The 19,471-nt window shown below is 33.0% G+C and overlaps 1 protein-coding gene across 8 annotated transcripts in view; it reads left to right on the forward strand.

The window, feature by feature from the left end:
* The window catches only part of LOC143235437 (cytohesin-1-like), an 80,056-nt gene extending 74,705 nt beyond the window's left edge, over positions 1 to 5,351 (forward strand). For all 8 annotated transcript variants that reach the window (XM_076473591.1, XM_076473598.1, XM_076473592.1 and 5 more), the window contains one exon: positions 1,071 to 5,351. In XM_076473591.1, coding sequence (XP_076329706.1) covers positions 1,071 to 1,140 — 70 coding nt within the window. In that variant the 3' untranslated portion in view covers positions 1,141 to 5,351. The remainder of the gene's footprint in view (positions 1 to 1,070) is intronic.
* The last annotated feature ends 14,120 nt before the right edge of the window (positions 5,352 to 19,471 follow it).

Here is a 19,471-nt window from a genome sequence, read left to right on the forward strand (position 1 = left end):
ACTTTTGTTTCTGGAAAAGGTCCCAGCTTGTATGTACTAACTAGATTATACTTGAGTTTTGCATTAGAAGTTGACTTATAGCATAGGTAACATCTGAACCTAGCCAATCAGATTAACTTAGTTCATGATTTTCTATAAAGATTGATCTTTGCCAGTTCTAAAGATTAATATAGAAAAAAAAATACAACTGTTCTTATATTTTGGAAAGTTAAAAACAACTAGATCATGGCTACATTTGCCAATGAATAACAAGTTGACAAAATTATTTTATACTTTTTCCTCAAATCTTGAGAAAGCTTAGATAAATGTAGTTATTAGGGTCCATGGTTCATGTATCATTATTGTACACACAAATACCTGGTTCTGCACTTTGTGGTTGTGAGTGTATTGTAAGAGTTAAGGTTAAATGTAATTGTTTGATTAGAATAGCTCTAGATTTAGCAGCAAATGATCTCAATTAGTTGCTTTTTCTCTAATCTAATCGTATAAATTTAGTGATGATGGGTACAGCTGAACCTTATGTAGCTCTACTTGAATGCTCAAAACAAACAAACAATTATAAGGTTTTACTTTAAACTAGGTTTTTAAAACATGCTTTAGAGCATTAAATACAGTTTGCTCACATTAGACTAGAAGGTAAATCAGCTGTGAGATGGTTGAACCAGAAATTAAATTATTTACTGTATGGTGTTTAAATAGAGGGTTAGACAAACCAGAGTGGGGTGGTTGTAACAGAGGTTGAATGATTATATTGTATGGTGTTTAGAATACAAGATAAAATATTCTAGTTGTGAAATGGATGAAACAAAGGTTGGGTGATGTACTTTTTTTTAGTAAAGATTTAAAAAATTATAATTTTTTTTAAATATAATGTTGGAATTACATTATAGAAAATATAAAGTTTTGTAACTAAAGATAAATAGAGTGTGCAATTATCAGAATAGACTTAAAATAAATATAGGAATGCAAAAATGTGGGATGGAAGTTAAATTGCTAATGATTACTTGTATAGAATCTACTGCTGAAATTTTGGAACATATTATAAAAAATTTTATCTTTTTTGTTTACAGGCAAAGCATCAGTCATAACCCTTTCTACGACATGCTTAGTGCTCGCAAAAAGAAAGCACAGCACGTATAAAGGAAAACACTGAGTACAGTGGAAGAAAAATTTAATAAAAGAATGTTGTTGTAAACTTCTCAAGTTTTGTTTTCCTATCAAACCAAGAAGTTATTCTACTTTGCCAGAGAGAGGAGTGACTCGGTTGATAGTGAAAGGAAGAAAATTGTAATAGATGAAAATGGCCAAGAAGGAAGAAGAAAGATAATCTTGTTTTATAATAAAAACAGAGAAATAACTTTGAAAAAAAATAAACCATTTTGCTGGACAATGCTCAGAAACAAACAAGAGAAACAACTTTTTTTTAACAGATTAAAACAATAATGTATCCTTGAATGTAGAATACAGGAGAAAGATATCAGTGGATGTAGGAGTGAGAAAAACTTAAAAACAAGTAGTAGAAAAAATGCTGTTATTAATCATTTCTTTTGTTTAAAAAAAAACATTTTGTGGACATTACTCAAGTAAGGGTAGTGGAGAAAAACATATTTGAAGTTGCTTCTAGTTGCATGAAGTTTGAACATGAGTGAAAATATTAGAAATATAAAGACACTTTTATGCGAGACTGGACTTTTGGATTGAGATTGAAGCAGGTCCCTGTAAAGATTGGTAAGACATGCCCATTAAACAGATATACAGTTTGTACTAATGGTGATAATTTATATTTAAAAGGATTGGTGGTGAACACTTACTGAATTCCTAGAAATATGGGTATACAGTAGCAGCAACTGGACACCCATTAACTGAAAAACTGTAGACAGACTTTGGTTTTACTGAAAAATAAGCATAAGTAAGAAGCTTGACAGTGACCAGTGTAAAAATATGGTTATATGTCGTGATGGCTGGAAATAGTTTTCTAAGGAACATTAACCACTGGAGATGATTCAGTAACGTACTGTGATTTGTTTAGAACAATATCTTTTTCACAAACAAATCATGAAATTATTTTCAAAGTAGTTTAATAATTTCTAAGATGTTAGTATTGTGTTTACACCTTTTTCTTTTTTTATATATAGTGGTTTATAGAACATTGATTAGATGTGATATTTATATATTTCAAGTAATTGTGTCCATTTTGTAGTGGAATGTAACCGTGTATACATACTCATATTTAATAGTTTGGGAAGAAGAATACTTTATAGCTGCTTACATGTGTGTATTTCTTTGCTAAGAAATTCTGTATTATAAAAAAGTTTTTTATTGACAATTAATTTGAAGTTCACATCTGTTTTCTGGAGCTTACTTATAAACTAACTGGAGATGGAAAATATTAAAATACTTTGTAAGGTATAAAGACAAAAAATATTGATGAATAATTTAATATCTAAGAAATATTTCTAGTCTTATCCAAAAGCCAAAGAAAAATTTGTATTATCAATTATACCAAATTCTAATGACTGTTTTTATTGGATGTGTCAGGATTTTTATGTTGGAGTTCAACTGTTGTGACAAATTTCCCAAACTTCTTTAATACTTACCATATACATTCTGAAAAATAATTCACTGTTAAAAAGTGTGCCAAAAATGATTTTTTTTATTAATGTATTGATGTAATCCAGAATTGTTAACATATGAAAAACTGTTACTTAAGACAAGTGTTTAAGATCAAAATCGACTGATGTGGCAACCAAGCAGAAGTTTAGGTAGTTTGACCATTGTAGCTGGAACTTTTCCAGGGGCTTAGGTTTTAATCTGAGCTAACCATTGTTCAGAGCTGTAGGATTTCACAACTTTGAGCTTTTAATATCGAAAGTGTTGCTGGAATTGAACTAAGCTTTTATGAACAATACTTCTTGATACAAGTAAATTAAAACTGGTGACACAGTTCTTGTGGAAGTTATTAGCTTGAAATAGTAAGTAACAAAAATAAAGGATAAGAAACTGAAACTTAATAAATTTTAGGGAGTTTATCAGTGTTTAAGAAAGCCAGTCAAGGTTTATGGGACAGTAATAGATAAATTATTATTACTTTAGTACTGAATAAATGAAGTAGATACTGATTTAGAAAGTACCATGACCACATAAATAAGTATTAGTAACAAGTTTATTTAGCAGTAAACATAGATAAAAATTACAGTGTACGTTTTAATCTTGTTTTTAGAAAATGTCTATAGTCATGATAAACTTGTAGGTACAAATTTTAACACTGTAGTCTAATTTTGTTATTGTGGAGTAATACCTGATCTTTTAGGTCAGTATTTTTATAATACTGACACATTATGATTTAGTAGTCCCATGAGTGGAATTTTATAACAGTAAATGTATGCCTTTAAATACTATACCAGTTCATATTTTTTGTTGCTGTTAATACCAGTGTGTACTTTTTTATCATGAAAATTATCACAATGTTGTGATACGGTTTACCTGCCATTCACTGTTGTGTTTATAGATGTTAAAAAATGTTATTGCACCTGGAGCATGTTGTAGGTAAGCTAACTGTGTATAAATGGTTAGTTAAAGCTTGGACCTATACAGTAGTTTTTATGTAGAATTTTTCATACATCCAAGAAAAATGTGGCAGTTAAAATCATTGCACGTATTTAATAGTAAACTTGTATATTAATAATTTATAGTACATGGAAGATCTCATACGTAATTCTATTTTTTTAACAATAAGTTACTGATCTACAGTCATTGTTCGACATTGCTAAGAAGTGTGTTTTTTTTTAAGTTTGTATTTTGTGTATTGATGCTTTGAGTGTTAAATATTCTCTAGTATCTTGAAAGGTACATCTAACAGAGTGACCTCTGAAAATGTGTTTTTAATAATATTTTGGTCTATAAAGGAATCTGTAATTGAAATGACTTCATAATAATGAACAATTAGATGGAAGGAATAAATAGCAAACCTTCTTAGATAAGAGTTAAGATATTTGTTCTCATAAGACAGTACCAAAATAATGTCTTTGTTCTTTTATGTATTTTTTACTTGCATAAAATATGGTAGGTGCACAGGGTACATTCTGCAAGTATATTGTGTAAACTTCTTTTACACCGCAATGAATATGTTGTATGAATGGACATTTTAACCTAGAATTGAATCTATGATAATATAATGCTAAAATAATGCTGAAGGTGTTTTATGCTGGTCAGATGTTTTTAATACATGATCTTACATCCAGTATGGAAAATTTAAAATATTTTCAGAGGTGTTGGTGTTAGGTAAACGAGAATAATGGTAAACAATAATTTCACACAAGATTAAGTTACATACACACACAACATATATAACCTGAAATGTTACTTTAAATATTAGTTTAAAATAAATTTCATATAACTTTTCTTTATGCTCTAATAATAAACACTGAACATTAACAATTGATAAGTGAAATGTACGAAATTGATTCTAAGTTTTGTGATAAATATCTATTGCGAAAGTATGTAAAACGGTCACTGTTGGCCATAGTTATGGTTTCAGTATTAATATCGAAAGTTTCATTCAGTAATTGTGTATTAGATTGAGACATCTTTGTCTTGGTAAAATTATCAAGTGTATAATTTTGTTAAATTATGGGATCAAAAGGTATTTTTAAAATCCAACTATAACAACCGGTCTTAATGTTCTTAATGGAAGAAAGTATTGTTACGTGTTATCACTTATAATATTTTTTTATTTTTTGAATTTTAATCAGAAAAGTACAATAATAGTTTATAAAATGCCAACAGCTTGTGACAAGTATAATTGGTATTTGAATATTTTTTCAGTTTGTAATTTGAAACAGTATTTTTGTTCGTTTTTAAGATTGGGATTATTTGTTGAATATTTCTTGCAACAGTGAGATTTTATATCCAGTTATACTCATCATTAATAGCTCCCCGCTAGTACAGCGGTATGTGTCCGGATTTACAACGCTAAAATCAGGGGTTCGATTCTCCTCGGTGGGCTGAGCAGATAGCCCGATGTGGCTTTGCTATAAGACAAACACACACTCATTATTAATAAAAAAAATTTGGAAGTATGTCAAATGTTGTGATATACAAAGGTTTGTTGCAGATTTTTGGAAGTGACTTTTATAAACTGGAAAAGAGATCCGATTTTTCCTCAACTTTTCTGTTGATAGAGCGATGCTGGTAAATTTTCAACCTCAAAATGATGTGTTATTATAACTCTTTAGTCTTTTTTATGTAGTGATAGTGATTCGTTTTTCGAGAATTTGTTTAATTACAAACACTTCAAACTTCCTACCCTGTAGACTGAGTGTAAATCCAATAAATTACTTGTACTTTTAACTTTAACGTGTATTCGAATGAACGTTTTTTAATTCTTAAACTAAATAATCAAGTACATTAATATTTGAAAAAGAAAACAACAATGGACCTGTATTTTAAAATATAGAAAACAGTTAACACTTCGATTAATCCCAGTGATAAGTCTTAGGGCTTATGAGGTTAAATATCAGGGTTTTATACCCGCAGTGGGCAGAACACATAGTATCGTGCAACTGTTAATAAAAACAAATAAGATAATTCAGTTAAGATAGCAAACGTACATTAAAATACTATAATAATTTCATAAGTTTAACGTTAAACCAAATAAACTGTAGTAACAAACAGTTTTTCTCAAATTTTTAATCAGCTTAAGCAAACATTTAAACTGGTGTTATATATCAAAGTATTAATCTTTGGTCAAAAACTAAATTAGCGAGGCTTAGAAAAAGTTCATGTTTTAGTGGTATGCATTCTTGTAAGCCAAAGATATGTGCAAAATAACTTTAGTTAAAGCAGTAATTATCTGAAATTTTAATGTCTGGTAATAAAATTCAATTCATAGTTTATGTTCTTGTTTTTTTCTATTGGCCACTAATACTACTGTTAATACTGTGTTCTAAAATAACAACCATTACTTTTTAAGAATACTTACTAATTGGCGTACTTATACCATTGATACATCTAGTTTTAGCTTCTGTAATAAATTAATAAAAGTGTTGTAATGCGGAAACTGTCGTTCGCTATGAAAAGTTTATGGTGTACAAATCGTCAAATCTGATCACTTTCGAAATTCGCACCTAGATTGGTTTTGAATTTACAGAGACCAATCGATAGCCTGATGGGCTTTAAAAATAACAGCAATAAAAAACTCACGCAAAATTTTGTGCTTTTCCGTGATTGAAAATGTTTTTTTTTATTTTAAATGAAGTTTGTTATATCCTCTGCAAGCGATATGTTAAATGTTTATTATTGATTCATGATGAACATTTTAGATTGGAACGGGAAGTATTCTGAACGGCAAATGGTAATATAATATTGTGAAATATTCAAAACACCTGTAACCTTGCATGCCCTAATGAAGGCTTAGTGGTTAAGGAACTTGACTCGCAGTCTGAGGGTCGCGAATTCGAATCTCATTTCCGATCATGCTCAGACCAATTGACTAGCAGAAGTGTGCTGTAGAACATTTGCAAGAAAAGGGGAAGGGATGATATCTGATACCAACATAGAGAGAATCACAAATCTAAAAGGAAAACTTGTGAGAAACCTTAACATTTTTCTGGACCACATGCTCTATGCTAAACTGGCTCATACTCAGAACCAGAAATGAGAAAAAATATAATTCCCCAGGAAAAAGAGAAACGTGCTATCTTTTTAAATCGCGATAATGAGGATTTGTATTGTGCGGATTAATTAGTAAAAAAGAAGGATTGCAAATAGTTCCATTAATAAGTCCTTTCATCCATTTAATAAAAGCGTTTAACTTACAAAATTTCAAGTTATACAGCTGATATGCCTAAGTTCACAGTAGGTACTGATACAATATTTTCTCGCCCGCCAGTGGCTCAGCGGTATGTCTGCGGACTTACAATAATAAAAACCGGGTTTCGATACCCGTGGTGGGCAGAACACAGATAGTCCATTGAGTAGCTTTGTGCTTAATTCAAAACAACAATATTTTCTTTTACTTGCTGACTTGTTTCGTTTACTTCGCACTTTCTCGTTTCTCTAGTGCTTCAACTCAATATTCACCAAATTGAATTAATATATGAGTTAACTAACTCAATAATGAATCCACCTGTGTGAAGAGTCACTTATATCTTATTGCTTACTCTAAATTAACTTGCATTTTATACCTATAACTTTCACATTCGCTAATGCAGTTTCAGCGGACCTTTTTTATTTATTAGTTTAAGCACGATCTTGGTAGTCATCAAATGTAATATGTCGGTCAATTCCACTGTTCGTTGGTAAAGAGTAACTTAAGAGTTGGCGATAGTGGTGTTGACTAGCTATCTTTCCTCTATCTAGTCTGTCACTAAACGATTAAAACAAACTTTTTAAGAAACTTCTAGACGTTCAGCCATTCGTTCATAAAGAGATGCCAAAGATCCCACTAACTACAACATAATATAAAACAGCCTACGATTGTATGATAAATATATTCTTGTATTATGTACACAAACATGTACTAAATTTTAATTTTTCAGTATATGCTAAAGACATTATGAAATTATTATTTAACTCGTTTAAAAGTTCCAAAATCTAATTAGAACAATTTGCTAGGTTTTACTTCTTTCTGAAGTGTGTAAATAAGTAACATATTGTAAACAATCACAATCTTGAGTAGAAATACTTTCAATATTACTCGGAATACTTATGGAAAACCTTCAGTGGTTGCTATGACGAAGAACAAAGGAAACGAAAAACCTAATATTTAATCAGTAAAGTAATAGAGTGCTTAGATCCGACGAAGGCTGAAACGACACAAAATTGACCCAAACAATATTACGTCATAATATTCAAACTGCCGATGTTTTTAAAGTAATATCCTGATACAACCTGTCCTTCTCATGAGACATTAGTACAAGCACACAAGATTTGATGAACAGATAACACTAAATAAAAGTGTTACTTCTGAATATCCAATGATCCTAGAGCTAAGTACCAACTTAATGTGAAGTATTATAAAAATCTGAAAACAAAAAAGTGATCACCTTCTTTAATGAATCCCCCAAATCACACACACGAAGCATACACTTCGTATGAACTGTACACAGTTCATCAAAAATTCTTAACTAACAGTATCTTTGTCAATAAAATACTGAACAAAGATTCGAAGTCGATGAAGCAAAAGTTGAATAGCGATGTACTTATACTTAATGCTGATCTACCGGCGGATTGTAAAGTCAGATGATTTAAATGTTTTAAAGTATTTCAGTTTTAAGTTGACATGAAAGTGTTTGAACAGTGCAAGAATATTGGCTGAACAACTAGTATTATTAATTATAATGATCTTATTCTGTACAATGAATATAATGATACGTTCGGAAAGAGACAAGCTTTGCTCTTTAAAAACCACAAACTGGACTATATGAGTAACAAGATACATAAGAATTGCTCTTTATGTGATTAGTATAAAAATTGGCAAAATTATACACAGAAGTGTGAGCGTAGTCGCCGTCATTCACGTCCGATTATTTTCAAAATGGCCGTTAAATGCGCTAGTGCATAAGTCTTAACACTATATACAAACTCAAACATGATAAATTAACATGGTGGACGTCTTCGTGACCAGTTACACGTGCTAAAAAGAGATCAGCTGAAGTACTTTTGAAATTTGAGTTTACCTGTTAAAGATACTTCACGTCTGTGTCCAAGTGCTAATGAAGACGTCGAACATAAGGGTTTATATATATATATATATGTAGTGAATGAAATAAGCCAAGAATAGTGAAAAATAATGGTTCGCACTGTGAACCTGGACATTGTGATTTTGGCAGTATTTCTTATATAGCAGTTAGAAGTTGGCGAGGTTCGGATAGTGTTCGGGGTATTAAATAATCTGCTACGCATAGAAGTCCATGAGATTTCTAACACCTTTGGTCCCAGAATCCAAGGGTTCTCTCAGTTTTTGATGCATTCACTGAATGTGATACCATGCCTAGAATGACAAGATTAAACTTCCTGGCGCTACTGTTACATTTCTTTCCGTGGATAATAACCACGATCCAACAATAAGAACGGTTTGTCTGGATTGACGCTATCAACATCGCTTGGAAGCAGTTATTTACTACAAGGGAGAAAGGGTATAGTAACTCATCAATGCGCTGGATATAAACACAACTGTTACCCTGGATACAAACGTAGAGGAGACATCTCCATGTTTGCTCTGGTCAAGTGAATGACCAACAAGACTGGCATTCTTTTTGAAACGATGGCGAATTCGTTTGTTGTAGTTGTATCAAGTCTATTAGGTGTCATCATGAAATATAGGACTGAAAAAAAGAAACAAATGGAGCAAGGTATAATAGACTATGTTGATGTCATGAAGAATGTAATAAATGCTTGTAATTTTAATACATTTTTCATACAGATCTTCACTTTTGTTCTAATACAATTATTTTGTTACAATATTGGTTGTTCCAATAGAATACTCTGTAGTAAATGCCGTGTAGTGGCCATTTTGACTGGTTTTATGCAGAAATGATTATATCCAGTGATCGTATATTGTTTATCGTGTCACAAAGCTCATTCCTGCTAACTTACATTTAGATAGCTCCTTAAAAAGACGACAAAATAAAGTTTGAATATGTAGATTGTGTTAAAACAGAAGTACTAGAATTCGTTTATCGGCCATCTTGAAAATAGCCGGACGTAATATGCTGGTGGCGATGCTAACACGTCTTAGATTGTTCACAACGTTACCAGACATATTTTTTGTCTATGTTCATATTTGTTTCACACACAAGAGAGCGATTTTAAGGTGTACCTACTTCAGTAGCATTATCAACACCGACACAATTAATTCATTTAGCGGGTCTTTGTGAGTGAAGATTACAGGTAATTGAGGCTTCATACAGCTCGTGTGATAAAGGTGATGGTTAAAGTTCAAGTCAATCCAGGTAAATTACCACATTTTTATTGCATCTCCTCCATAGAGGAAGAGACACATATTGCATTCCTTTCTCATTTCCAACAAAAATGCATACTGTCGTCTGCAATTCCCTTATAATTTCAGCGGTCTAAACGAGACATGGCACAAAGATACCTTGTGATAACACTCACAGACTAAATGAAAACCCTATAACCTGAACACTTTCGAAAGGTGGAACTTTCTTCTTCAGGGACACACAGAGAGTCTGAGATAAATATATAAATATGTTTTTTGACCTGGTACTTCTTTCTTTATCGACCATTTCAAACTAAACTTTGCACAAAGATGTCTTACAAAAACTACAAGAAATAAAGCAGATAAATGTTTATACTTTTGGCTTTCTTGCGCGGCCCGGCATGGCCAGGAGGGTTAAGGCGTTCGACTCGTAATCAGAAGGTTGCAGGTTCGAATCTTGGTCGTACCAAACATGCTCGCCCTTTCAGCTGTGGAGGCGTTATAATATATAATATGACGGTCAATCCCACTCTTCGTTGGTAAAAGACTAGGTGGGTGGTGTTGACTAGCTGTCTTTCCTCTAGTCTTACACTGCTAAATTAGGGACGGCTAGCACAGATACCTCTCGCGTAGCTTTGCGCGAAATTCAAAACAAACAAACAATTACTGCTTCAGAATCTTCCAACAGAGACACATAGGTAGCTGTAATTTAGTTACCCAGATAAGTGGTTTCAGTGAAAGTTTCAAAGTTTTCAAACCCACATCATGCTTTAATAGTCCAATGCTTAACAAATAAAGTCATACTGTTGATTTCTTGTTGTTGCTTTTTTTATTAAACTTGAATATCATAATACAAAAAAAGAAAGACCCGTCTTCATAACGTATAGCATAAAACATTTTTATTTCTTTTTAAATTTTGAATATGTGTGCAAAGTTACTTAAGGCAACTAATCTTGGCTGATCTACTAGTGGAATTAGATCGTCATCCTTATACTGTAGCCATAGCCCAAAAAGAACGATGCACGATTCGTTACTGCAGTAACGGGACATACCATAGAATCCACAGACCATTATGATAACATGTGCCACTTCCGGCTCAATAGAATAACAAGGTACACAATATTTCAAAACGTTCTTAACTGTACTAAGTCAATATTACGAAAATTATTATACGGGTTGTTTATTAACGTATTTTGATTATAATGTGTCTTGTTTATAATTTTGTGGCTAAGACTGTGGGCTATTTTTAAATACATTACATGCAGGCAGTTAGTTAGCCCGCGTATGGCAATTTGCAGCCTGAATAGGTTATCAGTACGCCATAATTCTACAAGAACAGAAGCATGTCATATGTATGTCAACGCAAAGAAAACAATGTAATATCGAAATAACCATGGCAGTGTTAAGACTCGTTAAAATGAAGGATCGTCTGATTAACTTCAATACAATTATTATAATAGCAAGATATCTTTGTCTTTTCAATATAACGTTTTTCTTGAACATTCAGTAATACAGAAATTCATTGCCAGTGCTTAGTGTTCATATGCAATTGTAGTAATTGCTGAATAGATGTGGTTGGGCATACAAACTAACCCTTTTAAGTAATATATTATTTTAAAATGCTAATTAAATAAAAAAATAAATTTCTTTATGTTTATATTTAAATATTTACTGGTTATTTTTGGAATTACAAGCTCCGACGAAAAGTTGTTATACAGGGTTTACTACATTAAAAAGCGTTTGTGAAAGTGATTATTTGCATTTATGTCCTAGAATAGGTGATTAGTGGGACTCTTCCCAGCGCTTTTAGAGTGGAGTAAAACTGTCTGAGAAAACATCAGTATAACGGACATATTTTCATATTTGAATTCAAACTCGGGAATATAGATGGTTAACATCCATATTTACATGCATTTTCATAAAGTCCCTTATTTAAGACTAGGAAGCTATGTTTATAAAACATAGAATCAGTCAGAGCAGACGCTCAGATTTGTTGTGCGTATAAAAAAAGTCATATTATTGGCTACAACTGCGTGTGTGTTCATATTTTTGATAATGAACTGAGAACTCCTATAGAGTATAAGATACAGCTGAATTAATATAATTTTCTCTTTTCATTATTTTTTAATAATTAATTAAAAATCGCCGTTTACTAAATAAAATTTAAAAAACATGAATATTACTTATAATAAATTAATTAACTGCAATATAAATTAAATAGATGAATAACGAATCTTTTCGTTGTTCTTTGTAAAGGAAAACGTAAAATGCGATGGTAGTTAATGGAAAATTTTTAACCTTTCACAACTTCATTAATATAATTCCTTGCTTTAATACTTTCCTCGCCATCGTCTGCATTTATTTGATCTACAAAATCTGAAGCAAACCGGCGTTCATCTTTTTGTTTTCCATTTCGCTTCACTGTCAAGAATTTCGGGATGTAGCCCAACAACAGCCTTTGCATTATTAAACAGCTTTAATATGAACTGGAGTTTTGTCAGAAATATCTTTATCATTGATTCTCGTTTGTTTTGTGCTTATTATAGCCAACAAAATACAAAACAATGAAACGACAAGAGCGAAAATCCAAAGAAAACTCAACTAGATGAGAGACACTTAAGGTTTTTTAAATTTTTATTCCACTTTTCATGATAATAATAATATTAACAATTCTATACTTTGATCGTATTTGTGTAAAATAATAAATATAATTTATGAATTTACTGTAATAAAGCGTATATTTTCCCTACTTTCACATGCATAATTCTAAAATATTTCGAAAATAGTGACGACTTTGTCATATTTTCAGTGACTTCAAATTAACTTGTTGCATTAGTTTTTATGAGGAGATCTTTGGAACCTTGGCATGGCCAAGTGGTTAGAGCACTTGATTCATAATTTAAAGGTCGCGGGTTCGAATCTCTCTTAAACCAAATAGAGTGGTTCTTTCAGCCCTAGTGGCATTATAATGTTCGGTCAATCTCGCTATTTGTTCGTAAGAGGTAGCCCAAGATTTGGTGGTAGGTGGTGATGACTTCCCTCCAGTCTTTCAATGATAAATAAAAGACGCTTAGTACAGATAGACGACCTTCGTATCGCTTTCCGTAAACTTCAAAGCAAACGAAACCATTTTGTCAAACTGCAAATGTACATTTTTACTCCATATCTAAAAGCTGTCATATTTAGGAGTCAGAATTTGTAGTTTGAGGAAATAATATCAACGCTATATCCGAAAGATAGATAGCTTAACGTGAAAATACAATCACAAAAGAATTAAACATAAATACTTGCCGTTAAGTTTTTAAAAGCAACGTATACTCAACCAGATGCTCCCCATTAGCATAGCGGTATGTCTACGGACTTTCACCACTAGAAACCGGGTTTTGATACCCATCCTTTATGTAATTAGTATTATCTGTTTGGTTTTGTTTGTTTGAGTTAAGCACGAAGCTACACAATGTGCTATCTGTGACCTGCCCACCATGGGTGTCGAAACCATGGATTATATGTACAGCCTTTTGTTACGTCAAATACAATTTCAGTAACAAATGTGAGCACAAAAAATTATCTTTTTGATATCTGGAATACAATATCTAAGTATGTTTTTAAAATGCAGAGTTTTATGTCCCACAGTTGCATAGCGGAATGTCTGGGGACTTACAATGCTAGAAACAGGGTTTAGAAACCCGTAGTAGGCAGAGTACAGAGAGTACAGAGCTACATTATGTAGCTTTGTGCTTAACTTCAAACAAACAGTTTTTGTAATCAGTGTACGTTATGAAAAACATATTTCACTAAAAATGTTATCATGATAATTACGAAATCAAAAACCTGCAAAAAAGATTGAAACGAGTTTGAAGTTCAATGGTGAAAAAAACCCAAACAAACAATGATAATCAATTCCGGAAAAAAAAAATGACTAGTCATGCTGAACATAATAATCGTTTATATGCTTCCAAATAAAATTCGCCCAAAAGGTATTATAATTTTCTTGAAGAATAACGTTTGTTTGTTTTTTGAATTTCGCACAAAGCTACTCGAGGGCTATCTGTGCTAGCCGTCCCTTATTTAGCAGTGTAAGACTAGAGGGAAGACAGCTAGTCATCACCACCCACCGCCAACTCTTGAGCTATTCTTTTACCAACGAATAGTGGGATTGACCGTCACATTATAACGTCCCCATGGCTGAAAGGGCGAGCATGTTTGGCGCGATGAGGATGCGAACTCGCGACCCTCAGATTACGAGTCGCCCGCCTTAACACGCTTGGCCATGAAGGGCCTATCATGATAATGTTACTGTATCTATGATCAGTACGATGTATGGGGATCAACATACAACATGTTATGTATGTGCATGTAAAATACTTATCTATTTATTTATAGTCTGTAGCTACGTGGGGTGTAATACTGAACTATAATGGATGGTGTGTGAACTGAATTTTATGACCACATATGTGTGAACATGCAATGTATGTTAGCTAGTGTTTATATATCTTTATATATATGTGTAGGTTTGTTTGTTGTTTTTTGTAAAGTCGTATATAGAGATAACAATATTACGTTTTCAAGTTATATAGTTGCATGCATGTATATTCAGTACAAATATACAATAATGTATCATAATATGATAGGATATGTTTACAAATAAGTATTTTTAATGTTTCTTATAGTTGTTATATTTCATCTTCCTTCTCTCTACTGATAATAGTGAGGCTGGTCATGGTTTTACTATAGTTGAACATATTTCCTCTAACAGTGATATTCCGCACACTCTAAAAGGTCCTAAACGTGTTAATTAACCATTATGAATTAATTATTTTAATATACCTTTTTCTCCTTCATTTCTGATGGAGTTTGGGTCGTAATATTTATACGATCCCCTTCCACTGTGACGTCCCTAAACTGGTGTGCCGTCGCTGCTGCATACGTTATCTGAAACTAAATATCTTGTAAATAAATTACATAGCTACAAAATATCTTCCATATTTTAGCCTAGAATTGCCATCTCCTGTTTACACGATTTTTGTGAGCTGCAAGAATGGCTATTGTATCTGCAGGATCTATAAAATTTACAATCACATAGTGAAAATATATAATTATATATATTTAAAAACGGATGGTATGGGTAGAGAAAGCACTAGAGGAGCGAACAACGTTTCAACCTGACGATGACCGAATAAGGTGGAAACGTTGTTCGCTCCTCTAGTGCTTTCTCTACCCATACCAGCCGTTTTTAAATATATATTTTTTCTCTACAAGTGGGTTTTCTCGTCATCTCGTGTTTGTTTCAATTCGACACTTACAATAAACCATCACCGTGACTGATGATTAGATGCTCGAAACTGAGCTTGTGTGCTATCACACAACTACAGCTTAAGATTTATGTTGTAGAAGACAGTTTAGACTTCTGTGCAACGTTTTAATCATTTGTGTAACATGGCTGAAATCGAATGTGCAGTAGTAAGAAAAACTGTGATCCTGTCAGAAGCGTCATGTCCGAAAGGTGATTCTTAGGTATGTGGGAATAGGCCGAGAAAAAAATAATGGCCTACACATATCATATGAGTATGATATTATATCATACTCCCAAATCTCTCTTATAATAATATAAAGAACTTTCCTAAACAACTAACTTAGGTTTTCGAGCGGTGGAGAACCGGCGAGTAATGCAACAGTCTAATGTTCTCATTATTCTGGTTCTGACGTCAGGAGGGCTAGTTCTACAAAGTTTGAAGTTGTGATCATTTACACACCAAAATTTTGTATTTTAACTTGTGAAATGCAGAAGTACCAAGACAACTCATTTTGTCACGCTTAGGCTGCTGCCTGTTTGAAGATATGAGGCTAATTTATCATCTTCGGAACCATGTTAGAAAGCGGAACGAAATTGTTTAAATTGAAACGTTTTAATAATATTATATTCAGTTTCACTGCACGAATATTAATTGTCATAAATATAATCTGTTTGTTTGTTTGTTTTGAATTTCGCACAAAGCTACTCGAGGGCCATCTGTGCTAGCCGTCCATAATTTAGCAGTGTAAGACCAGAGGGAAGGCAGCCAGTTATCACCACCCACCGCCAACTCTTGGGCTACTCTTTTACCAACGAATTGTGGGATCGATCATCACATTATAATGCCCTCACAGTTGAAAGGGCGAGCATGTTTGGCGTGACGGGGATGCGAACCCGCGACCCTCAGATTACGAGTCGCACGCCTTAACACGCTTGGCCATGCCGGGCCCAATATAATTTGTTAGCTTAAAGTTGTTGTTTTTTAAGTTATGAGTATTGTTTTTGTTTGTGTTTTTTTAAAGTAAAGCCACATCAGGCTATCTGCTGAGCCCACAAAGGGGAATCGAACCCCTGATTTTAGCGTTGTAAATCCGTAGAGATACCGCTGTACTAGCGGGGGGCAGTTATAAGTAACTCAGACCATATCGTAGTCATTCGCCTTAAAAAAATATTTGAAACAGAATTTACGTTTTCATTAACAGCATGATCCATAAAAGAGTCTGTTATGCCCGTTACCATGACAATATATATATTATCGTTATAATTGGGCGGCCTTCCATGTTATTGCTTATGACCGATGTCACGTGATCTGACTTCAATAAATCCGAGCACGTATGTCTTGGAAAGTACAAATAATGCAGACACTTTGTTTGTTTAGAGTAGCATGTGTGTAGCTTTTCTTCTTAAGACAAGCTGGCACTAAATGGAGAATTAAATTATGTTAAAACCTCTATTTATACTTAAAGTCTACCTGCCGATTTCGTTTATCATCACTATGGAATCGAACCCAGTATGTGAGGCTCAAGTTGCTAGATATTCAAGGTGGAATGTATAGTATAGAATGGTAAAGCACAGCAACTGAAACCACGACTGGAGCTTGGATTGGTTGTTGCTAAGCGATGGACTATCTGTATTTTTCTCACCACAGGTATTAAAACTCGACCTTTAGCGTGTAGACTTTTCGTTGAGTCACTGGGGGCCAGGCGTCTATGTAAACATGGATTTTTGAAAGTACACTTGATATTGATTACAAACATGGAGTACTTGAAGGGCTACAACAAGAAACGTATCACTTGATATTGATCAATATAGCTTGGATTTTCCAATGTAGTACAGAAAATGTGAAGAAAGTCTCTAATTAGGCTTTAAGCTTCGCTACGTTACTTCTTTATGGGTATTTGGGTATGTTGAAAATTTTGATACCCAGGAGGTTCAGGTGCAAAGAGACCTCTTCCTCCATCCCTAACTTTAATTCTCACCTGCTACTATGTTGTTGTTGTAGTGATTAAGGGCCAGAGTATCCCACACTTAGTCCTGCCCTTTTCAGGGCAATGTCCATATTTTCTCTACAATTCTTTTATTTTATCTATCTACAGAAAAATATTTATAAACTATGTATATAATACTAAATCTAAACGTCTAGTGCATGGTGACCAGTTTGATTTCAATTTCTTAATTATATATTCATAGGAGAGAGGTACTTAGTACTATGCTCATCATGTACGTAGATCACACAATAAATAATTTTTATGCCAGTTTTTATTAAAGTAATTTAGTGCATTATGCAAGAGTCTATCGGATACTATCTCTATGTTTGCATACATGTGTATGAATGTTGGTGAAGTACTGCGCAGTACTTTATATGCTGATGCTATGATTGAATTTTATATTTTCTGTATTTTGTGTAATTGTTTTTGTGTTATGTTTAACCAAGCTGAACATGCGTATTCTGCAATGAGTCTAATGTATGTTTTGTAGATTTTTATTATATTATCAGGAGAAGTGCCTTGATTTTTATCCGATAGGTTTCTTGCATAATTTGCTCTTTTCCAGATTCTAGTCAGGATGTTGTTAGCATGCTGTGTCCACGTTAACTTGGTATTGTAAGTTAATCCTAAAAATTTTGCAGAGATAGCAGTCTGTAAAAGTGATCCGTTCATGTATAACTTCGGTGGATCTGTTTATTTAATCTGGTGAATAGTACTACTTGATTTTTCGAAATATTTATTTTTATTCTATTTTTCTGACTGTATTCTTCTGAGTTGTTCAGGACTGGTTGGAGGTTTGTTGCTGCTATTGAAGGAGTGGGGGCACTTTTCCAGATCGCTACATCGTCAGCATACCGTGATGCATAACCTAAATTTAGGTCCGACAGTGGCGTATTACTCATATACATGATAAATAAAATAGGGCTAACTAATCCTCCCCGTAGGACTCCTGACTCAAGTGAAAAAGACTCTAAGTAGGCCCCATTAACATCGACTTTACGCGCTCTATTACCCACTTTCATTAAGCGGTATCACAATCCGTGATACTAGACTCTGTCGAATGCTTTCTCAATGACAAGAAAGCAATCGACAGTGCAATTCGTTCTTGTTAAAACTGTCGGTAATTGTTTCCGTTAAACTGATTAGGTGGTCTGTAGTTTGTCTATATTTCCTAAAGCCGTTTTGAATTTCGGGAATTTTGAGGTTGCTTCTAAATATATAGATAATCACTTACTAATTTTTCTTTTTAATATTCTTCCTATGCAACTGGTTAGACCAATCGCGCAGTAGTTGTTTGGTTTATTTGCTGGCTTTCCTTCTTTCTGAAACATTAAAATTACGGTTTACTTCCAAGAAACAGGGATATATCCAGTTGTAAATGATAAGTTAGACTAAGTTGTTAGGTGCTCATATAATTTCTGAGTATCATTTTTTAGGAGAATGGCTTATATACCATCTTCTCCAGGTGCTTTGTTTTTGTTTTTGTGTTTTTGATGGCTATTGATACTTCCGTTACTGTTATTTCTTTTATTAGTTGATGAGTGCTCCAGTCAATTGTTTTATCTGGTTTTATTAATGTGTTTACTGGGAATTTTGGTATGTACATGGTTTTGTTCTATTCAATGAATTTATTTACTTTATTATAGAAGTATCTGTTCATGTCTGGTTCATGGTGTGTTTTGAACGTGTTTTCCAGGTGGTCTTTAAATATCTCTGCTTTTTCTAGGTTATTGTAAGCTGTTTTTTTCATGCTATTCTAGTGGTAAGTACTCTTTGTTTGTTTTTCCTGTGTTGGTGTATCTTTTCAAGTGTGTCCAAAATTGTTTTGGATCTGTTTTATGATTTAATTGTGAGTAGAAGGTGTCCCAGCTGTCTTGTTTTTGTTGTCGGATTTGATTTCTTATTCTATTTCTTATAGTGTTTATTTGTATTTTAGTGTCGGATTTCGATTCTGTATGTACTGTCCGGGTAGTTTTCTTCTTTCTTTTATTAGGTGTATTAATTCCTGATGTGGTTGCCATATGTGTGTTGATGTGGAGTGTTTTTGTTTTGGCATTGTAATGTTGGCTTGCATGTATTAGGCACTCAGAGATTATATGACTATATGAATCTATATCTTATGCGTCTGCTGCATATTTAAGTTCTTCCGTCGGTAAAATTTGGTCTATGATTAATTGAAATTCTGGCCAATTAGCTTTCTTATAATTTAACTTATCTTTTACTTTAATTTTGTTTAAGTTGGGGTGAGAT

Source organism: Tachypleus tridentatus, chromosome 12 (assembly GCF_004210375.1).
Source record: "Tachypleus tridentatus isolate NWPU-2018 chromosome 12, ASM421037v1, whole genome shotgun sequence".
Lineage (NCBI taxonomy): Eukaryota > Metazoa > Arthropoda > Merostomata > Xiphosura > Limulidae > Tachypleus > Tachypleus tridentatus.